The sequence below is a fragment of the Haliaeetus leucocephalus genome, unplaced genomic scaffold, assembly GCF_000737465.1.
Source record: "Haliaeetus leucocephalus isolate CR32 unplaced genomic scaffold, Haliaeetus_leucocephalus-4.0 Scaffold849, whole genome shotgun sequence".
Classification (NCBI taxonomy): Eukaryota; Metazoa; Chordata; class Aves; order Accipitriformes; family Accipitridae; genus Haliaeetus; species Haliaeetus leucocephalus.
The window spans coordinates 3,328,999-3,353,440 of NW_010973285.1; the positions used below are offsets into that span (position 1 = coordinate 3,328,999).

The 24,442-nt window shown below is 39.1% G+C and overlaps 1 protein-coding gene across 1 annotated transcript in view; it reads right to left on the minus strand.

Moving 5' to 3' along the window:
• Positions 1-24,442, minus strand: part of ANKRD31 (ankyrin repeat domain 31) — a 75,368-nt gene that overhangs the window by 36,526 nt on the left and 14,400 nt on the right. Inside the window, exons 4-12 of the mRNA XM_010582871.1 lie at positions 23,769-24,431; positions 21,227-21,504; positions 20,780-20,901; positions 17,966-18,145; positions 14,653-14,795; positions 11,486-11,630; positions 6,053-6,114; positions 3,272-3,740; positions 2,379-2,631 (exon numbers count right to left, since the gene is read on the minus strand). Of these exons, the coding sequence (XP_010581173.1) occupies positions 2,379-2,631; positions 3,272-3,740; positions 6,053-6,114; positions 11,486-11,630; positions 14,653-14,795; positions 17,966-18,145; positions 20,780-20,901; positions 21,227-21,504; positions 23,769-24,431 (2,315 nt within the window). The remainder of the gene's footprint in view (positions 1-2,378; positions 2,632-3,271; positions 3,741-6,052; positions 6,115-11,485; positions 11,631-14,652; positions 14,796-17,965; positions 18,146-20,779; positions 20,902-21,226; positions 21,505-23,768; positions 24,432-24,442) is intronic.

Sequence of the window (24,442 nt, forward strand, 5' to 3'; positions counted from 1 at the left end):
AGAGCAACTGTAGGGAAAGGAATCATTTCTATGTTCAATGTTTATTCTTCCAATAATTAGCAGTGGTCGATGACATGTATCAGATATGCCATGGATTTTTTTCCAGAATGAAATAAAAAGGCATTTCTGCAACAGGAGGAACCAATCTGGAGATAGGAAAGCTAAGTATTGACACTGCCAAATACTGGAGAGCAGTAAGTCACAAGAGGCACCTACTCCTTTCTTTCTCCCTTCAACTTCCAAAAGAAAACAGGAGCTTTCAGTCCAGAAACTCAAGAGAGCAGGAACTTAAAATGGGTTGAAAACTAGCAACCACCTGAGACAGGAAGAGGAAGCAGTATTCTGTACAGCTGAAGACAGAAGAGGACAAGAAGACTGTGACTATCAAAGAGAAAAGGATCAGCAGGAACTTCACAGTTTCCTGAATGTTTTTTGTTATGTGTTACAGGACATTGCAGAGATTGGCTGATGATTCCTTAATACAACTGATATGACTGGTGAGCATCCAGACAAAGTCCCCAAAGAGAAGGAAGGTACTAAGCAAACAAGAAAAAGAGGTAAACAAATCAGTATGTTGATAGTATGGCTGCAGATGTATTTGTCCATATCGTGTGTGCATGTACAGGTGGGCATGTATATTTGGTATACATATTATTTTAGGTATACACACTGTTATGTACACTCATTTTAAAAACATATAATGGATGTAGGAGCATGAATCCCACTGGTTGTCAAAATATATATGATATACTTAATGCTAGCATTCATTTACATCCCACTCAAAGGCAACCAAAGTTTGACAAATGGACGCCAGCAACACATAACTGCAGTCCAAGGAAGAAACTAAAGATTTTTTTGCTGCACACACTTGGAAGAAATAAATCAAATGTTATATCCACACACAAATCCACATGCATTCACACATACTTGTATAAACCTATATATATAAAAAACACCTTTTCCTATGTATGTATATACAAAGCATGTATACTGACACAGTAGTTATTTGAAAGGGAAAGTTTCACAGAGTTGGAAATTATTATAAATAAAAAACAGTTTGAAGAAAAAATGTCAGCAGAAAAATACGAATAATAGCTAGGAAGTATTTCACAACATATCCCAAACTAAAGACAAAAAGATGCACCGATTCAAAAACTAACCTGGCTTAGGAGGGGAATTAGAGAGCAATAGTAAATGAGAAATCAAAATATGAGAAGTGAATGGTAGCAAATATAAATAGAGTTGTAGAAAACTGCTGTGGAAAACAAAAAAATACAAGGAGACAGTCACAGATAGCGAAGGTCCTAAGAAGGCAGTATTTTAAGATCTATCAAAACCAGAAAAAATAATTCCCAAACTCTTAATTACTAGAGAGAAATGACAGAATTGTCTAAGATAATCAGAAAAGACAAATACTCTATTCTGTATCAAGGCAAAGCTACACAAGAAATCCTATCAACTATTGACACAGTTCTTTTCATTTCAACACAAGTTAAAGAGAATGCCAGATGATAGGAGGATAAGCATTTTTGAATCAGCAGTCCAGATATATTACATTTAAAAGTTTTAAGAGAGGAGGGATCCCAGCTGAACTACAGGTTTTGCTTTCAGTAAATCTTGAGTGCTATGGTTCTCTGGTTCCAGAAAGAATCAAAGTACACAAGATGACTGCCAGATTTACGAAAAAAGCAGTAAGTGAAAAATACTTGGGGGTTATGATGAGTAATCAGTTGGACCAGGGCTCTATTCTGATGGTAAGGTTACAAGATAAATGCAAGTCTTAGACATGGGATGAAATTGCTAAACAGAAAGCTGTAAGTGCAAGCAGAAGAGAATATAACTACTGGAGGATGCTAGATCCTTATCCTCATATAAGTAGATTTGTTTCTATACTACAGCTAAAACCAAATGTACCAGTACCATCAGAGCCTATGCTGATTTGTGCCTGATGAGGATATAGTCTATAAGTCGATATATGTGTACCCAATATTTGAGCCAAGTTTTCTTCTTTGATCTGTGATACGTAAAATAGTTAACTAAGGACCAATTTACTGTTATTTTAAACGATCATTTATGTTACATAGTTAACTAAGGATCAATTTAATGTTATTTTAAGGTCTCAGTTATGATCCTGCATCCCCTCAACCACAATGCTGAAAGACTAATGAATGTAACATAACTAAAACAGAGTTAGTATGTGCATTCTATAAAATGGAGTACAGAAGTTCTGGAAATATTTCAAGTATTTGGAACTCACTAGAGTATTTGCTCAACATGCTATGTTTTTTTTTTTTCAAACTTTCCCTCATGTATTACAAAAAGCCTTCTTCATGTATGTCTGGAAAAAAACTCCACTGTTTTTATAAAATATTATTAACTTTTCACCTGATTTCATGGATGTTTGCTGTTCTGATGCTTGATTGAATTGTGATTGATTACATGAAAGCTTGTTTGTGCTGCTACTGGAATATGAGGCTGCCTTCTGGCTTGTCTCCTGAGGGTCTAATCTTACTCTTTTAGTTTGGACTTCTGTTTCAGTAAACTGTGAAAGCACGTTGGTCTTTGCATTTCCTCCTTCTCCATTTTTTTCAGTGACTTCTGTTCCACTTACTCCAGCAAACACTCCTTCATCTGTTGGTTTAACAAAAGAACGTAAGAGTATCCATGGTTTAATACTCAGTAATTGCAGAAATTATAACTGATATTAAAACAAACGTCAAAATGACCACCTAGGCCAGGTTAAAAAATGCCCACAGTAACTCACTCAATTTTTGAAAATACTTTAACATAATAAATCCTTTATCCACTATTCACCGTATGTTAAACTACTGAGATTGAATCCAAAATAATTCAAGAATTCTTTTGTGAAAAAATGACCTTTACTGATTCTTAGATATTAAAAAAATTAAGGTACTTAAGTATTTCATTCTAACTATTGTAATGACCATTGCGGTTTCATTTTGGTAAATACAATGGTGACTTGGATATAAAACAGCCCCCCAAAATACAAAGCAATAATTACTAACTAGCTAATCTTGCATAATGGACTGTACCACAAAACTTTCCATGTCTCTGCTGTTTATTTATGGCAAAATAAATTCTCTGGAGACCAATGGCTGTTTTTTTCTAATAAAATACACAGAATGCTTATAACAAACTCATAAAATAATTATTTTCAAATAAAACATGGCACCTGTTTTCTGGGAGGTTTCTTTCTGCATATATTCCACAACCTGAAATGAATAAAGAGACTTGCTGTTTGCATTAACACCAAAATGCAAATCTGCTTTTGAGTTGGTCTCCTGAAAATCCTCTGTCTTTTGCCTAATTTGAAGTGTGTCTTTTTCATGGAGTTGTAAAGCTATAGGCTCCATCTCTAAACTACCAGCATTTTCAGTTTCCATGTGACATCCTTCAACACTTTCTTCTGCATCAAGCAGGATCCTCCCTCCTTTCTCTGGTTGTGGAGCCTTTTGTTTAATGGTGCTTAGTACACCACTGGTAGAATTGTAAGGACTTCCAGAAACACTTTCTCTATCAGTAGCTGCTAAAAGCTCATGTGCTAACAATGTTTCTGCATTTGCTTGAAGTGTCTGTTCAGTGCAGCTGGTTCCACCTTCAGATACATTAGTATAAATGTTTTGCACCTCATTTACAATAATCTGTTGCAATATGTCCGTGCTGTCTGAATCCGTAAAATTTGCACATGCTGGTTCAGAGTCATCTGTCTGTAAGGAAATCTGTTCAAAGGCAAAGAGAGTTTTAAACTTAGAGCCAATCCATTAATTTTGCTTCCGTCAACATCAGATTTAACTTGATTTGTCAAGTTTTGCAAAAAAATAATTCGTTCTGAAGGTATTCTCATATCAGTATTTAGATTCCTGTCACTCAAACTACTACTGTTACTCCGCTTGAGACTACATTGATCACTATCATAACTCTTGACCTCCTGTTGTAACTTTAAAACAAATACATTGTGAGAGGAAGTCAAAGTAAGCGTTGACTGAGAATCGAGTTCTGTTAAATCAGTAGTCTGAGAATACTGTGCAGACACTTTCTCCAGAAACCACTGATGTGGGACAACACCAACTGGTGATCTCCTCCCTTGTTACAACAGAAGTTGCTGAGCTTCCACCAGTTCTGCCTGTTTCTTCTGTAAATGAATTTTCACTGTTACCACTGTTGAATTCATGCTCCTTTTGCAATTCTGTCTGACTTAGCTCAGTTTTCCTACAACACTAACTGGGATGCAGCAACTGTGATTAGAAACAGCAATAGTGTGGCCCATTTCATCAGGTCCAGCATCAGGGAAATACATTTTCTGTAATTTTACTGTTCCTTGGTTTGTAAGTGGACCTAAACATGAGGTCCATCTAACACGAGACATTATTTCTGAATAGTTTTACTCTTGGCTGTAGCCTCTGCTATAAGAATAGCAGATCTATTTGTCTTTTTTGAACTTGTATTTTTTTTTCATTTGGTTTTCTGCCTTCAGAATCCTGAAGAACTTTATTTTTTGTGTATTTCACCAAATTTGTTTTTCTGCTTTGCTCATTTTTAGCAAAATTTCCTTTGATGCTTTAGTATTATCATGTTGAACTGTGCCATCTGCATTTAATTCTATCTACAAAACAGGCCATATACTTAATTTCATTTTCTGATAAATTGCTTTATTATATACTGAAAGAAAACTGTGCTATTACAAAATTAATTGATTTCCTTTGCCTGAGCAGCTTGTTAAGACAGCAGGACAAAGAAATTAAGGAACTAAGAAATATGTATAAAAAAGTGTAAAAATTAATGGGTGAAATCCAATGATAAATGTTACTGAAGTGCTTTACACTTTTACTTATTTCTGAAAATTGAACTGGTTTCAAAGTAATGCTCTGCCTCTAAAGAATTAAAACTACATTGCTTCTGTGGTTGTATACCAGAGCTACAGTTTCACATTTCTGGCAAACCTGGCTGCAATGATTCTAGGAAATTATAAAGAAAGAGAAATAACACAGCAAAAACATGCAGAATTAACTCATGGTAATCTCACAACAAAACTGCTCCAAAGGCCAATGACTAACTAGAATTATCCTGTTGATTACTTTGAATCTGGAGATAGAAACAGAACACAAACATTGCAACAACTCACACAGCTATTGAAATCACCAGTTACACAGCCACAGTAATAGGTTTTTCCAGTAAAATGTTTACACCACCTTCTATTTGAACAATATCCTTCAACAATCAATTAATGTTTTAAAGTGTAATCTAAGACTATACACCATGGATGCCATTATAGCATAATATTTCTAAGGACACCGTAGACTGCACTACTGTGAGTAACATAAAACTTTAGGAAGCAAGAATAAAGTGTCTGTGCACACAGCATTATATGTTTCAGATATTACCAGTTAACATTATTCAAAGGCAAGAAAACAAGAGGGGGAGAGTACAGCTTTTAATGCTAAAAGCTGTTGTGCTATATGCAAACAAACTACAATTCAAGTGACTGATCATGGTGTCTTGTTTTCATGTGAGGCAAGCTCCCGCATCTTAATGAGGTCTGTGCATAACTGTAAAACCCCTGTGCAAGACAGTGGCTCCCTAACCCTTTCCTATTGAAACCCAACACAACCCACTACACAGAGGCAAGAAGCAGCTATCCTACTGCTACAAGCCAGGCAACATCCTGCAGTTTCAGTCAGGTTTCTGCAAGTACAAAGAGGCACTGATGCTTGTTGTATATTCCCTCTGCAGCACTTGCAAAAACTCAGGAAGAACCACTGTTCATGAGAGGCAGCTGATTGCCTCTGTCTTGCACCTCCATGAGGCTGCAGCTTATCCCAGGTACCAGTAAGGGTCAGCAACTGCTTGCCATTGGCATAACATCGAATATCACTGTTTCAGTCCCTGCTGGGTATGAAGCATCTAGTACATTATGTGCTGGTTTTGAAACACATTTCAGAAATAGTCATCTGCTTTAGTTTACTGAAGACTGCTAGCAAGCCTTTAAGAGTTCAGCATCAAACTAACACCTTGATTCTTTGTAAAGATGTACCTGGTGCAGGATTGTATCCTCTACACTTTGAGTATTTAACATATTCTTTGAATCATCTCCACCTGAAATGAAATGGAAAGACAGAAAGAAACCAGAATTGAAAAGAGACCTTAATTCTTTACTTTACATGTATACCATCTTGTGTCCACAATCTTGTACTTAACTGCATTTAGCTATCCAGAAAAATTATCAAGCCATAAGTGTTTCATTAAAATCTAAAATGTATCAATATATAAAACAAATTAAAATCTTGGGAGTCTGATCTTTGTTGCAGATGGCATCTTGCACAAACCAGGACAGGTGAGAGTAAAGTATGACATTACGCTTCCAAATTTTTTTGAACATTAGTGACCTGCGCAATTCTTTTTGAAACTTAAAGGAGCTACTACCTTTCCCTAACTTCTAACAGGCTTTCCTGATCCCCAAGAGACTTTTCTGAAGCTAGTGATGGTGGAATGATAGCCTAGCTTACATCTTTCCCTGTATAGCATATTTGGGCAGGGAAAGGGATAGAGGAGCTAAAGCCAAGTCACTGGTGTAAAAATAGGCAGGGATATTGCCCAGCAGCAAGTCACCTCCTTGCTAGTGGTTTGCTTTAGCTTCCCAGCTACCCTCTGTGCTGACAAAATGGCATAAAATGAGTACAGCAGCTACCAAGATCTTACCCTATATATTAATATACTTACTTAATCCATGCAACTCTATGCATTTACTTCTGGCCAGTATGTTCTTAAACCTAGATTAGCTACACCATATTGAAAAAAATCTAGTTCATCATCCTTTGTTACTTTGTACTGCAACATGAACGCCAACCCAAGCCCGAAGATTCACCCAACAACCCATGCTGGAACCAGCTTTAAATTTAACAGGCATTTCACAGCATGGCAACTCTTTCTCCACTACTTCAGAGAATCTGGCATGCCAGATGTTAACCCTAGCCTTAGGATCACTGTTAGTCCAATGGATCCTGCCAGTCTTAGTCCCAAATTAAGGCCAATGGCCCAGCTATTGAGCACTGATTAAGCCAAACCCTAATCCAAACCATAATTTTGAATATATCTTTAGCCCACCAATCTTTGTAAGGCTCAGAATATCTAGATGACCTTTGGTGGCTGCAGCCCTAACCTCTAATCATGGCATCTCCCAAATACAGCAGTCCCTGTCAGGCTAATCTCTTAAAGTAGCATTAACCCTGGTTTCACTCACATTTGAAGCCAGTAACTCCTGCCTACTCATACTGCCCTGACTCTAAACTTATAGAATCATATAATCATAGAATAGTTTGGGTCAGAAGGGACCTTTAAAGGTCATCTAGTCCAACACCCACGCAATGAGCCGGAACATCTTCAGCTAGACCATAGAATCATAAAATCATAGAATCGTTCAGGTTGGAAGGGACCTTTAAGATCATCAAGTCCAACCATCAACCCAACATCACCATGCCCACTAAACCATGTCCTGAAAGGTTGCTCAGGTTGCTCTGAGCCCCGTTCAACCTGACCTTGAATGTTTCCAGGGATGGGGCATCTACCACCTCTCTGGGCAACCTTTCATTCTTGCTCTCTGGGCAATCTTTCTGATAAGCCTCCTTTAAGACTGAAAGGCCACTATAAGGTCGCCCCAGAGCCTTCTCTTCTCCAGGCTGAACAACCCCAACTCTCTCAGCCTGTCCTCACAGGAGAGGTGTTCCATTCCTCTGATCATTTTTGTGGCCCTCCTCTGGACCCGCTCCAACAGGTCCATGTCTTTCCTGTGCTGAGGACTCCAGAGCTGGACACAGTACTCCAGGTGGGGTCTCACCAGAGCAGAGTAGAGGGGCAGAATCACCTCCCTCGACCTGCTGGCCACACTTCTTTTGATGCAGCCCAGGATACAGTTGGCTTTCTGGGCTGCAAGCACACATTGCTGGGTCATGTTGAGCTCGTCAGTCAACACCCCCAAGTCCTCTGCAGGCTGCTCTCAATCCACTCATTGCCCAGTCTGTATTTGTGCTTGAGATAGCCCCGACCCATGTGCAGGACCTTGCACTTGGCCTTGTTGAACCTCATGAAGTTCACATTGGCCCCCTTCTCAAGCTTGTCCAGGTGCTTCTGGATGGCATCCTGTCCCTCAGGCATGTCAACCACACCACTCAGCTTGGTGTTGTGCAAATTTTGTGAGGGTACACTCAACCCCACTGTTTATGTCACTGATGAAGATATTAAATAGTCCCAACATGGACCCCTGAGGGATACCACTTGTCACTGATCTCCATCTGAACATTGATCTGTTGACCACTACCCTCCAGATGCGACCATCCAACCAACTCCTCATCCACTGAACAGTCCATCCATCAAATCTGTATCTCTCCAATTTATATAGAAGGATGTCGTGGGGGACTGTGTCAAAGGCCTTACAGAAGTCCAGATGGATGACATCCATAGCTCTTTCCTTATCCACTGATGTAGTCACTCCATCACAGAAGGCCACTAGGTTGGTCAGACAAAACTTGCCCCTGGTGAAGCCATGCTTGCTGTCTTGAACTACCTCTCTGTCATCCATGTGCCTTAGCATAGCTTCTAGGAGGATCTGTTCCATGATCTTCCCAGGCACAGACGGGAGGCTGACAGGCTGGTAGTTTCCAGGGTCCTCCTTTCTATCCTTTTTAAAAATGGGTGCAATATTTCCCTTTTTCCAGTCACAGGGAACTTCACTTGACTCCCATGACTTTTCAAATATTATGCAGAGTGATTTGGCAACTACATCAGCCAATTCCCTCAGGACTCTTGGATGCATACCCTCAAGTCCCATAGACTTACATATGTTCAGGCTCTTCAGGTGGTCATGAACCTGATCTTCTCTTATGAGTGGGAGGGACTTTGCTGCCCCAGTCCCTGTCTTGCAGTTCATCCACTTGAGAGGTGTGGGAAGAGAATTTGCCAGCAAAGACTGAGGCAAAAAGTTGTTCAGTACCTCAACCTTCTCCTCTTCTGTTGTTACCAGTTTGCCAGTCATGAGCATCGAGGGGGGTACACTTTCTTTGACCTTCCTTTTCAGACTGACAGACCTATAGATGCCCTTTTTATTATTCTTTGCATCCCTTGCCAAGTTCAGCTCCAGCCGTGCCTTGGCCTTCTGGATCTCACCCCTACACAACTGGGCAATGTCGCTATACTCTTTCCAGGATACCTGTCCCTGCTTTCACTGCCTGTGCATTTCCTTCTTGCCCTTTAGTTTGACCAGCAGGTCTCAGCCCATCCGTGCCCATCTCCTCCCGCCCTTCCCTGATTTCCTGCACCTGGGGATTGAGAACTCTTGTGCTCTGTGGAAAGTGTCCTTAAAAATCTGCCAGCTCTGTTCTGCTCCCTTGTCCCTCAGGGCAGTTTCCCAGGGGGTTCTATTGACTATCTCCTTGAACAGCTGGAAGTTTGCTTTCCTAAAATTCAGGGTCCTGACTACCCTTTGCCTGACCCATATTCCTCAGGACTGTGAATTCCACCAGTGCATGATCACTGCAACCCAGGCTGCCCCCAAGTTTGACATCACAAATTAGCTCACTTGCACTGGCAACCGTCCGGTCCAGTATCACATCCCCTCTGGCAGGGCTGTCTATTACCTGGCTTGAGAAGTTATCCTCAATGCACTCCAGGAGTCTCCCAGATTGCCTACAGCTTGCCATGCCACTTTTCCAGCAGATGCCGGGGTGGTTGAAGTCCCCCAGCAGGAGTGCAATGCCTCCTGTAGTTGGAGTAAGAAGGTTTTGGCAACAGGCTCCCCTTGATTGAGCAGCCTGTAGTAAACACCAACCACAAGGTTCCCTTTGTTGCCTCAGTCTCTAATTCTTACCCAGAAGTTTTCAACCTGTTCATGGCTATTCTTCAGAGACAGCTCTTCACAATCTATCCATTTCTTGACATAGAGGGCAACCCTTCCGCCCCTCCTTCCTCACCTGACCCTTCTGAACAGCCTGTAGCCACTGACAGCTGCACTCCTGTCACGGGATTCATCCCACCCAGTTTCAGTAATGGCAACTAGGTCGTAGCTTTCTAGCAGCACAGTGGCTTCCAACTCCTCCTGTTTGCTGCCCATGCTGCATGCATTGGTGCAGAGGCACTTCAGCTAGGCTGTTGGCCACGTCACCTTTTTAGAGGAACATATCTTAATTCCTTTGAGGCATTTCCCTATTGCCTCCTATTACCTCAGGAGCCCCCAGCTCATCTCCATAAGACTTCCAAGTGTATTCCAGCGTACCCAGCACATCTCAGAGCAATAGGCTGAGGGCTCTCACTAGCATCTCATCCCTCTTACCGGTGTGTCATCCCACAGCTTGTCACAGGCAAGCCTGATACTATCCCACTTCCCCTTCAAGCCTAGTTTAAAGCTCTGTCAATGAGCCCTGCCAGCTCGTGAGCAAAGACCCTCTTCCCCTTTGAGAAAGGTGAATCACATCTGACACCAGCAAGCCTGGTGCCTTGTAGACCACTCCATTATCGAAAAACGCAAAATTGTGGTGGTGACACCAGCCATGGAGCCATGCACTAATAGATTGGGTCTGTCTGTTTCTTCCAATGTAGCTGCCTGCAACTGGAAGGACAGAGATAAAAATTACCTGTGTGCCAGATGCCCTTACCAACTGTCCCAAGGCCCTGAAATCTGATTGCTCTTGGACTATGCATTGTGGCTTCATCACCACTCACATGGAAGAGCAATAACAGATAATAGTCCAAGGGCTGGGGACCCCTTTCAGACTTAAACATGCCACAGCCTGCACTGGCCCATTGGTTTCCTTTAGTCCTAATTCTAACTCTAACCAAGGCTTATCCTGTGGCACTTCTTTGTAGCTGCCCCTGACCAATCAGCCTCTTCTGAACCTTCTTCTCAACTGAGTTATTAAGACTGTACAAGATCCAACTCTCATCTTAGCCAAGATTTTCAGCTACCAACCCCCTGCAAACTTACAGGCTATTACCTACAGCAATACTACCCCAGTCCTAGCCCTGACACTAGCAGTTATGGATAAGCAGTTAAGGCTTGGCAACCCCTAAGATCTAGATCTAATCCTAGATCCTCTATTTTTCGTCTTACGGATCCTTCAAAATTCAGTCTCTATGCCAGTTTAGAACTAAATTTTATCCCCAGCTCTTAGCCATACCTCAACCATCAGGAAGTCCAGCCATGCCCCATCTTACATTTACATAGACAACAACTATTGTGCTTCACATCTTCATTTCACATTTAAAGGTAGCTCCAGCTCAAGAAAAAGCTGGACATCATTATCTTTTATACTTTGCCAATGCGCAACAACTGTGCTGGGCAAGGAGTGCTCACTGGTACTCAGGCATCAGACAGTGAAGCCCATGGAATTACTAGCAGTAACTAAGGAAAGATAGTGCAGCAGATGTTCTGAATTCCTCCATCTAGTGGTGATGATATGTCAGAATAATTCTCTCCTACCTGATACTGAATCTCTTCTGGATTCTGCTACATAGCTTTTAAGCAGTTTCCTCATAGATGGGTCAGAAGCTTCTTCTAATGCACACCTTCCCATCTCATTTTTTAATAAGGGATCAGCTCCATACCAAAGTAGTAACTCTGCCATCTAGAAAAATAAGTTTTTCAGATTGTTTCTTTTCTGACAGTATTTTCCATACTCATTCCTTATACCAGCTTCTCTCTCTTGTACTCGAGGACATGAGCAACTAAATCCAAATCTAAGGCCTATGATAAATAACCCCTCTCTGTTCTAGTTAATATACCCCAAGCATTCCCCTAGATGCATCGTTATTCTGTAGTCTTATTATTTTCATTTTTATAAATTCATTCCAGTTATTAACCTGATGCCATTAAGCCAAGGGCTCCCAAAATATAGGGTAGGACTCAACCTCCCATAGCTCTTAATTGGTGGAAAATAACAGGTGATTTTAGGGTATGAGTCAGCTTATCTATTTAGGACACCTACTTTAGGAGAAAATAAATTGTGCTCTAGGTGTGTCTATTGTGACTGGTGTGACTGCAAAGGGCAGCTTTGACAGCTATTTCAGATGTACAACATACATCTGGCCAAATGAAACCCACTTAGATGGTCTTACCAACATTATGATTTCTGTGCAAATATAAAGCCTGATTCTGTTGTTATCCAAGAAATTGTCACTTTAGCAAAATGTTCCATCTACCTTTGCAGAATACTTTTTTAAGACATGGGAAATTTACAATCTGATTACTTCCTTTCTGTGGGTAACCCTAGAATCTTATTCCAGCACTACTGTGGTTTTACTTGTACCCATGCCTTTCTCTGTTCAGCATCTGTTATCATTTCAGACTGAGCTTGCCTCACATCCTTCACTCATGCGTGTGAAGTCCCTCATCACCTCTAACCAGATTGCTACTGAGAAAATTGCTAGTGAAGTTTTCTCAATCATACATTCTCCTAACAACAGAGAAAACAAAAAAGAGTTCAATCCACAGCAAAAACTCTCTTAGGCTTCACAAGTTGTCCCAAACCTATGGAATTTTTCAACAAGTAATGCTGAGAACTCTTCTTCCTTAATGAGATCTTTAGCTACACATCACACTTGTATGCTCGCTCCCTTAACTGTACTATTAGAAAGTCTTTCATATAGTTACCATTTTTCTGAAATAAGAAATTAACTTTGCCACATTGCAGGTGCATAAAGGGATAAAGCAGTCAAAAAGTGTGTTTCCAATCTACAATAATAACTTCACGCAGAGAAGGTAGCTTTGAAGGAAACAGCTCTAAATACCATGTTATCAAACGTCACATTACTGAATCACTATGACTATTTTATTCCTAGTCAGAAACAACAAAAATTAAGTCTGACAGACCACTGCAGTGACACAACTATACCTCTCTGGAGTAAATCAGTGTCACCATGTAGTACCATTCCCTGTGGATATAGCAACTCATATAACTCTAATACAGGTCTGTGTTGAATAATGTTGGTGTGCCTCAAGTGACCTAGCTGCAATCAGTGTTCTTCCAATATCATTCAAGTTGCTGACTCCTAAATATTGCTTAGAGATGCAGAGTTCTTCATGCATAACCACAGACATGGTGTCTTAGGTAACTCCACAGAACTCAGAACTATTTCATGTTCCCTCATCTCCTCCACAAGATAGCTCCCACAACACAGCAAAGCCATCAGTGCCAGAACAAAGCACAGAGACATTATTTGTATTAGCATGTTCCCGCGTTCCTTCATTCTCCGCACAAGATAGCGCCCGCAGCACAACAAAGCCATCAATGCCAGGACAAAGCACACAGCCATTATTTGCACTACCGTGTTCCCAAACTCAGCAAGATAGAGATAAGCAAGCAGCCAACAAGCTCTGTGACCTGCACAGGAGCTTGCCACTTAATAACGAGCTATAGAACGCTTAATGCAAAACTGCCGTTGTCGTGCCGAGTCTGTGATCCACAAGCTGAAAACCAAGCTTGGGGCTCTCGAGTCTCAGAGAAAATTATTAACCAAAAGACCACCCTTCCTCTTTGCTCCAGGAAGACTTGGGGAGAAACAGGTTAAGTCTTATCTCAGTTGTGAAGCAGAAAGAGAGCAAATGTTTGGGACAAAACTTATTACATCCCACAAAAAAATTTAAAAATCTTGGAAATCAATAAATATTAGGTAGCATATGTGCACTTCTAGAGAAAGAAACAGCAAGCAGGTAAAGGGGACATGCAGAACTCTTACATAAATCTGGGCCACCCTAGGAGCAACCACTACGCATACTGAAGTCCTGCTTCCCGGGAAGCGGCTAGACATCGCCTGCTGATGGGAAGTAGAGAATAACATAATTTGTTTTTCTTTGCTTTCGCACGTGCGACCTTTGCTATCACTTTATCAAACTGTCCTTATCTTGACCCACAAGCCTTTCGTTATATTTTCTCCCCCCCGTCCAGCTGAGGAGGGGGAGTGATAGAGCAGCTTTGGTGGGCACCTGGCATCCAATCAGGGTCAACCCACCACAAACATGCACAGACAGGCAGAGGCAACCACTGCCAAACCGAAAGAGGATCCACAATTCAGACACAGGCTTATGAAACCACAGCATTTGGCAACAAAACTAATTAATTAATTAAAATGTATTATTATTATTATTAAAAATTAATTAACATTGACTGTTCATTTGACTTTCCGTTTAAGACCATACAAAACATAAAGCCTTGTCTTCATAAGTCTCCATGCTATGTGTTAATACACAAAAAATATCTGTGCATGGCTGTGGCTGTACACCGTATATGCATGCTTACTAAATCATGAAAAAAAGTCATTAAAACTCCAGAAGACTGCTCAAGTCATAAATTATTCCGCAAAGTGATTATAAAGTAAGTGGAACAAGTAGTATTAAACAGTAGCAATCTACTCCTCAGTACTTCAGCCATTGTCCCAAACAGTTAGAAAACCAATTAATTTCTGCTTTCAGACAAATCTTGTAGTGTGAAATGGTGTGAACAGAAATTGGGCAGAAAGGACTTGCAAGCTCCTGAATTTACCCCTAATCTGAAAAGACTAGCCACATGTAAAAAGATTTTGCGACCTTCTGGACTCAACAATAATAATTTCTATTCCTAAACCATAATTTGTGATCAATTTGGAATATACCTTATAATGGCCTTCTTTAACTGCATCTTGCAATGGTGTTATTTGTTCATCTCCTCTAGCATTAACATCAGCACCTGCTTTCAAAAGCTCATTTGCTATCGCATAAAAGCCTTCCACACTTGCTCTATGTAGTGCAGTCCAGCCTATGAAAAAGAAAAACCTGCATTTCACATTTGGGTGAAATGATTTATACAAATTTATTTCAGTTTTAGATTGTTTATTTGACAAATATTTCAGAGAGTATACTCAAAAGGTAAAAACTGATGCATTTTACAATAAGTGGTACGAAGAAATGTTTAGGAAAAAGTCACAAGGGTTGGGAGATCTCATTCTTTTGTCAAAATTTGCACTTACTGAAGAACCAGGTGCTGCTATAACAATATTAGTTTTAGATTTCGTATTTCTGTTATGCAAGAAAAGAATAAAAATTATTCTACCTACATCTTAGTAATTTCTCCCCGAATAAAATATATAAGCTATTTTAGGAATAAGGTAATTTTTCATGGCACTCTTTTATTTACATAGCCATGCTGAAGAGGGTAAGTAAAAAAAAAAGAGCCAAAACAAAGACTTGGAGTCTTTACTGCCAAACAAAAATGTTTTTTAATACTATCCAAGAATGGTTCAAGTGTCCAAAGAAAGCAATGAAAAATCCTAACTGAAATTCCATATCCATTCCCAGCTATATGAAATAAACCAAGATGATAAACCATGAGCTTCATGACCCGCAGAACAATTCTACTCCATGAAGGATGTGTTGAGGAAAAATAAAAGATGGAATATAACTCTTCGAACTGGGTTTAGCATAGCCTTGCATCAGCTCCTTAAACGTTCATTATGTTACAGTTTTTTGTAGGGTGAGAAAATTAAAGGAAAAAGACAGAGGATCTTTCACCTCCTGTCTTCCAACTCTCAAACCAGCATGCCCTCCAGAAGACCATTTTGACGGACAGCCTTACTCTTCAACCATCTCCCATCATCAGAAGGTTGTCTGGGCTTAACACACGTACTAAATATGTGAATTAATATATGAATTAGGCTTATTAAGACTTTTCTGCTCCCATTTAGCAAAATTATCTTAATTTCATTGGAAAGAGAAACTCTTGAGGCTCTCTTACACACCACCCAACACAGAATTTATTGCATTTATTATGGGCACAGGATGCCGCATCAGGTTGTCAAAAAATTTTGTGCTATTAGGCTTTGTTCCCAAAAGCTTGACTCTCAACTAAATTTTACCTACATTGCCTAATGTTGACAGTGCTTCAAGATGAATAGCTTTTAACAGTATCATCTGTAAAACATTTTACTTGCATTTTATGGAGCCTATTTCATTATGAAACTCTAGTAACTCCATATGCTGGAGCAAAAGCCTGAAATCTGTTAAGGGGAGGACAAAAAAGGTTCACTTTACCTATTTCTCCCTCAGTAAAAAAGTACCCTCTATCTGATACACTAATAAGCCCCTGAAAAATTGAACCTGTAATAAGTTGAATTGATAATGATTAGAGTTTAGCAACACGATTCTCCAAGGACACTGTGCATGCTCCAGACCAAGGAGAAACACAAGTTTCACTGCAACTGTTTTTCAGCTCCCCCAAGGCACTGTGAATCAAGACTCAAACTGAGAGCACAGGCAGTATCTCTGTCTATCATGCTGTCCATATCCTATGTGCTGATGTCCAGGAAATAAAAAGGAGAAAAAAAAACCTGAAAAAAACCCCAAGAACTCAGTAAGGTGCTGAAGCAGAGTACTGCAGCACAGGAATAAGGAAAAATACTAGGCTAAGATATGTATAATCACTGGTGGAGGGCTTTGAAGGAAGAGAAAAGGCACACAGGTGGAATATAATAATCAGAACAATGATTCCCAAAGAGAGTGAGATGAAGTCCATTTCAAAATGGCACAGGTCTGACAACTCTACTTCTTTCTGACTAGACCTCCCTCACTAAAAAAGAAAGAAGTAGGGCCAGGTCAGCCTCTCACCTCTTCAAAGAGTTCAACTAAAACACATTTTATGCAGTTGTGCTTGTTTCTCACCAAAAAATAGCAGCCAGAGTCTGGGGGATGAAGAAACAGTGGCCTGGCGCAATGTGCAAAGGCAGAAAAAGGAAGCAGCTGCGATGCCAAAAACTGAAACCCGCGCACTTTATTACACTTTCTCACAGAGGCTGCAGCTGAACCCATGCTATTGATGTTACTCTGTTGTCAGCAGGTGGCTTTGAAACCCACCAAGAAAATATTTTCTCATCTACCTCTAGCACAAGTTAACACACATTACGAGTCAGTCTGTTAGCTCAAATGCTAGGAGTCCTATGCTGTAAAAGTTTGAAATTTGCTGCTGACCCAATCTATCTCTTAATATATTCCAGAAGACAGAGAATTTCTACCTGAATTTTGGTCTGTTATATGTCTGCATTATGCAGTAGCCTTTAACTGCAGAACACTTATTTTTTGTTCCCACAGAACAGTTCTGAAATCCTAGCCACTGGACAGGATGGAAACACTCTAAGAATGAATCAAAGTTTTCTACCAAATGAGTCAGCTGCCTGTGAAATAATTTCCTCTTTTGTTATGGAAGTTTATCAGAACCTAATGGATAAGACAGGGAACAACAAAATAGGGAACAACAATCTTACATTTGAAACAACCAATTGATACTTCAGGGTGTGGCAATGTCTTTGACACAGAATATCACACATGAACCTGGATAAGGTGAATTGCTTCAGTCAAAACGTTCACAACTGGCCACTATTTGTCATTCTGGTTTTTTTGGTGCACAAGATGAAGTAAAAATGCAAAACACCAAGTACTCAAAACTGTATAAAATCAAAGCAGTGATAAATTATGAAGCTACAACTTCCTTTAAGATGCAAGGGGCAAAATCAGAGTCCTTGAAAAATTAAATTGGAAAATCTAAATCTTGGCATCTCAAGTTGGCCACTGAAATGGACCAAAAAAAAAAAAAAATCTTTAAAAAACATTACGTTGATTATTTAATTAAGGGACTGTTTTGTGGTAAGCATGCACAGGATTGTTGAATTAAGGCTAAGTAAACTTAACTGCATCACTTTGTAATTTTTTAATTGCTTGCTTTTTTTGCAAAATTTTCTTTTTTGATATACTTTTATACATAGGTCTATATATTTTCTCACGAACAATTACCAAGTTAAACCAATAAAAATTTAATAATCTACTGACTAGTCACAAACCTACAGTCTTGTCCACTGCACAAACTCATATTACGCACTTTTATTAGTTATAGGTAAATACTTGCTTTGAAAACAGCATTCTAATACAATTGCAACTTACCAGCATAATCCTGAACATTTACACTTCCACCAGCTTTTATTATGTTACGTACAAGGTCTACATCTTCTTGAGCAACAGCTCTGTACAGTAAGTTCTCACCATAAATATTCCTTCTATTGATTGTTGAAAGTGAAATGGGGAAAAAAGGACTTACAGAATTTCTTCGAAAAGCTTCTTGTCCTGAAAAATAATGTAAAAGATCTGTTGAACAGAAAAATATCTTTCCTCTCTTATTTTGGCTTCACTTTACATTACAGTTAGTAAATAAGCTTTCTGGAGAAAAAATGCTCATTTAATCTAGTAGAAATTAATACCTCAAAAACCACAGTACCAATTAAATAACAATACCATTCAATACAAGAGACTATAGTGAATTCCATAACAAAACTCCAACTGAAATTCAACACACAGGAATATGACTTTGTAAAAGTGTGTTAAATTTAGACTTTTCCCTTTTTAATGACATTTTTGCAAAGTGCATTGTTTCCTAATGGATGATAAAACTGCTGTTCTGGGTTACAATTCATTACAAGATGAGCATTTCAACAGCTAGTCAGTATTCAATAATGCCTCTTTTCTTAAAAGTCAAATTTTTCAGCTGTTCATTTGTACTTATTTATGTTTTAAAACCTCCACCTTGTGAGCAAGAAGTATTTACACTAAGATAGTGATTGAGATTAGCTCCCTCCGATCACTTTTCTCCATTACTTCACAACCAGCTCAGCCATTTCTGCAATGAGTGAAAGGTGAACAGTTGCTTGGGAATATGAGGCCTTAATGTAAAAAATAAAATGTAAAAGATACTGATTTTAATTTTTAATTTATTATTTTACAGAACACTATCTCCCATTATGCACTCATTACAGTTTTCAGCTTCGGTGAAATTATTTCAAGTACATAGATGAGCTGTTCTATACTTCATCAGCAGTGCCACCCCAGCATCCCTTCATACTGTGGAGAAGAGCACCCTGGCTACTGCCTCTTCTGAAAAACAGGGAGGGAAGAAAGAAGGGAAGAAGGAAAGGACAGGAGGATTGCAGGCAGGAAAGCACAAGTCATGGCCTAGGCCATTAACTGATCTAGTAACGAAAAACCTTGGGAGAGCAGGCTATATACACTTTTCCTCTCCACAAGCTGTAGCAGATGCAGCTCACTGGAACTCCACCTGGTTGTCAGAAATAGACATTTTAAGTATTACCTTAAAACACATAGTTCTCCTAGAGCTGTAACTCACAAAGCCTGATGTCTCTGCTGTTTTGCACATGGTGATACACTGTAAGCTCAGACTAATTCCCAACCTTCTTAAGTTCCTGACTTTGTGTAGAGTTTTAAAATCTATAATAGATACGGGTTTACCCAGGATCTTCCCTCAGCTGAGCACGTGGACAGTCCCTCTCCTCTACCTGTCCAGCCTTGCAAGACCGTAATCATTTAAGATACTGCAGTGCCTTGCCAAAGATGGTCTAAACTAGCCAAGCAGTTCAGGAGGGATTAGACCACACAGACATACACAGAACAAGACGCAGTTTTATGTTATGCTTAACCCAATTTAACGTGTTACTTCAAGAGGACCTATTTCCCATCACTTCTACCTTGCCTTCCCTAGCACCTTCCTTGTGCCTGACCTTGTGCAAAACAAGTAATGTTTGCTGAACCAAACCAAAACTTTTTGTGGGGCTGTTTTTTCAGTGAATTACCAAACTAAGATGACTCTCAGACTCTAGATTGCTAGGTCTGATACAAAAGGGAGGTAAACTTGCTAGACTGGATTAACATGAAGCTACTTTTATAGGCAGTGCGACTCTTTCTGCAGAAATCATGCTAAAAAAACAACAGCTTGTTTTTTGAGTGGAAACTAGTAAGTCAATTTGAAATAGATGAGCATTTAGGCATGCAACTTTAAATCTCATAAGAATGGTGCTTCCACTGGGAATAATTAAAATCCTGCAAAAGAGAAGGTTTGTTAATTGAAGGTATAATTACTCATATTTTGTAAGATCTATAATGTAGCTGTTACAGTTCAAATACTTCCAAACTTTGTAAGGTGTTTAAATGATTATAGGTGCACAGGTAAACTCAGACTGAGTGGGCTTAAACAAAAAAAAACTTTTAAGATCCCAATCTTAAAGGTGCTGGAGTGAGCAATTAAGTGAGGAAATTCTGTATTCCTCTATATGGCTATACACTTCCTCTGTGAGGCAATGAATTTCTCTGCATGCATCTTCAAAGGACAAAAAATAGCAATCTTTCTCTCTGACAAAGCATGTTGCAAGGAAAAATACTTCAAAGAGTGCTCTGTAACTGTGGTAGTGAAGGCTCTATAATCATCTACTGCAAACAGACAAGATAACAGCAGGCATTCAAAATAGAATAAACTGGTTTGTATAGGTCAATTCTTGGGGTTGGCACTGCCCTCAGAAGGATGTTGCACAGAATACTAGATTATAGAAGGATATATAAATGTTTATCAGGATCTACCTTTTCACTGTGCATGAAAGCACTTTTCTTCTGCTCTTCAGAATACACCATAATTTTTTCATACAAAATACTGTGATAAAAATTGCATCCTGAAAAAATTCTCAACATTCTTAAGGAGTTTAGGCAAACAAGTCAACTGTTAGGTTGCTAATATGTAGGTTTAAACAAGTGAGGGAAATTATCAATAATCTTAAATATTAAAATTAAAGTTTATATCATCTTTTTAAAAGAAATCCATGCCACAATATATTGGAAATGTTATGAATTCTATTTGTTTCAGTATAGTTGTTCAAATAAAAAAATGATCTGTATGATAAACATCAGAGAATAACTTACTCAGTTTTTTTTCAATTCTCTTGCTCCTTCTCTGCTTAGCTTCTCTATCCTCATTCAGAGTTATTTCTTGGCGTATGTTGGTTTCTAGATCCTGCTTGTCTTTAGAAGATTTCTGAATTTTACTGACAAGAGATTTGCTTAGAATCAACAAAAATATTCTCTTCTCTATATAAAGCAATGTTTATAGTAGAGCTAAGAATGTGAATATATTTCATTTTAAAAGGAAGTCTGTAATAGCATGCAAGTATATAGGCTAACTTAGGTGATACTGAATAAAGAGTAAATCAGGAGAGAAACTAACTTCCAGATCTTTCAATAAAAGGTAAAACGTTTACCTTTTGATCATTTAAAGTCATTCACATGAGGAATGAGTACTCCGTATGCATTGTATTTGTTACATTAATTAAGTAAAAGAATTTTAAAATATTATGCATGATTTTGTCATACTCAAAATTGTTAGCTTTGCTTCTTGTTGTACTGCCACTGTGAGACATCCTCTGCTGAGTCTCTTCTAGTATTTGGCAATGACTGGAAACGAGATCTCTGCACTTTCTTGAGGTGTCTCTTAACTGCATCGCTTTCCTTGATGTTGTTTGGGCTGTTTCTGCACATACTGCAGCCTCTGCTGAATGTGAACTTTCCTCACCAGTTTGCTTTTCACTAGAGGTGGCATCCCAGGAATCTGAAATAATTACTTCTTTCTCCCTCTGCTGATCATCCACAGGCTATGATAAAGAAGAAATATTACAAGCAACTGGTAAGCATGCAGTTAAAACAAGGGCTGCATATACAAGAGCTCCAAGACAATGGTGTTACTTCTAAAGACATACCATCACGGAGCTACAGACACCACAGGTGAGATTCACTTCACTTACCTTCAGCCTTCTAAAAGCCAGGCAACTAGATGACACTAAGCATCTTCATTACCTACCCCTATCATAGGTGAAGAAGAGCTACTTTCAGAGATGATGGTGATTCACCTCGTCTTAAGTTGTGCAAAAGGGAACCTAAATGATTGGTGTATACCAGAGGCTTATCTCTAAAATAAGGGAGAAAAATCCCATCCTAAAGAAATGTCATCACATGGCAGTTAATTTGAGTTACTTGAGTTCATTTACTGTTTTAGTCAAGTGAGTGTGACATGCAGCCGAGTGTCACTCAAGTTGCTGAAACCTGGGAACTCATTAGGTTATTACACGCTTGAGTAATGCTGAAAGCTCTTAGGACACACCCTCAGCACACATGCATACAAATTCTTTCACCGTGATGTGGGAGAATTTGTTAGTTCTTTCTTGGGACACAGATGGAAATGGAGGATTCACTGATTAATTTTTTTAATTTACTTATTCAGCAGAGAGGCTACTGAAGAGGTGAATAGCATTCCTAGAAGTGGTCCCTCCAGGTCAAGAGATGATGCATATGTCGTGGTTTAACCCCAGCCAGCAATTAAGCACCACACAGCTGCTCGCTCACTCCTCTCTGCTCCAAGTGGAATGGGGAGAAGAATCAAAAAAAAGTGAAACTTGTGGGTTGAGGTAAGAATGACTTAATAACGAAAGTAAAAATAAAACATACTAGTAGTAGTAGTAGTTATGAAAAGGAATATAACAAAAAAAAACTGAGAGAGAAGTAAAACAAAACAAGAAAAGACAAGTGATGCACAACACAATTCCTCACCACCCACTGACTGATGCCTGAGCCCCAGTCAGCCCCTCCCAGCCAACTCCCTCCAGTTTATATACTGAACATGACATTCTATGGCATGGAATATCCCTTTGGCTAGTTCAGGTCAGCTGTCCTGGCCATGATCCCTCCCAACATCTTGAACACCTGCTTGCTGGCAGAGCATGAAAAACTGAAAAATCCTTAACTTAGGATAAGTGCGACTTAGCAACAACTAAAACTTCAGTCTGTTGTCAACATTATTCTCACACTAAATCCAAAACATACTGTACCAGCTAGTAATAAGAATATTAACTCTGTCCCAGCTGAAACCAGGACCATATATTAAAATAGATGGGCTATCCAGCATCCTGACTGCATCTACAGGACAGTACAGGCTCTCCTCTTTTGGGTACTTGTTTCACCACAACAAGGATACTCTGAAGAAACAAGGGTGAGAAAAGACCAAGGTGAACAATATACTGTTACAATGCAACAGTTACTAAAAAATTAACTGGGATTTTTTCCTCATTAAAGTGCCTCCCTATTTTCTGCCTTCAAGAATAGCAGATGGAGTCACAAAAAAAGCTAAAATCAATTATTAATTGACAAGGGGTTATACATCCCCATTCCCACAGGACCCTGCTTCACAATCTTAACTGCAATACTGAGTAATCTATACATTAAGCTTCACACAGCTGTGCTACCAATCTCAGAAATCAACACTTCACTGAAAAAGCTTTGTAAGTTGCTATGGTTCTGAGACAATTAGCCTAGAGACTTTTCAGAACCTTGAAATTAGCAACCATTGTGGCACATTTTATTACATAATGTTATATTCAGTTAAAACTACCAGCAAAAGATAGAATTAACTCATAGTCTTTGGATACTTTATGCCATTGTGGGGAAGTAAAGTGGCTGTAAAACCACCTTAAATAGCTATATGTGGCTGATCATTGAGTTGCAGTTTCAGATTATTCAAAGACAGACAGAGCAGAGAATCTGATTCCAGGGTTACAAGGAATGTCTGCTACACTCTATAGCAAAAACACATGTCTCCTATGTGTCCTTCTCTCTCCCTTGTTATAACCTAAACAGGAATATTCATAACATGGATATATCAGAATATATATATATCTATATCAGAGGATACATAACAGAAAAACACTACTGGACTTTTAAAACAAAAACAATTGAAATGTATTAAACATGTAAATTACTGATGACAGTTTGATCTTTACTAAGATTCACAGCTCCAAGTAATTTGGCTATTCTATAAAATATTTTATGATAAACATAAATCTTCAAATATTTATTGTGTATATACTTGCTCATTTGTTGTCCTCTGCAAGTTAGATCTTGTTAAGACTTCTATTTCTTCCACCTGAATTGTAGAAAGTTGAGGCTCAATCATATTTGTTATTCGTGTACAGTTATCATGTAACTGGGGAATACTGGGTTCTGAATTTAACTGCTCTCCCTCAGTGTTAAACTGTCTCTCATTTGGCACTACGGGAGTGACAGGTTGTACTACAGATCCTGACAAGGCATTCAGAGCTGTCACAAGCTGTACTGGCAGGGCATCACTGCTCTCATCTGCTGATGGATCAATGGAAAAGGCATGACCCTGACACTCTAACTTGTCAGGCAATGGATTTATCATTTTAAGACTCTCAGAATCACTGAGGGGTCTCAACAAATCACTGATTTCAAATTCACCAGTCTGCATACTCTGTTCAGGGAATGCTTCCATGAAAATCTTCCCTGGGGATGTCAGTGAAAGACGTGTATCATTATCAGGGGAATGTTCTTTTACTCTGCTATCTGTATCAATAATGGTCATACAGGTTCTCTGGCAATCTTCTAAAACATGCAGAAATAAATCTTGTGGTGTCTGTTCCTTTGGAACCATTACTATATCCTCCAGAAGGGCATCTAGACAGAGGCTTACTTCTGGAGAGAGATCTTCATTAACTAATTTATGTGAAATCTACACGTTAA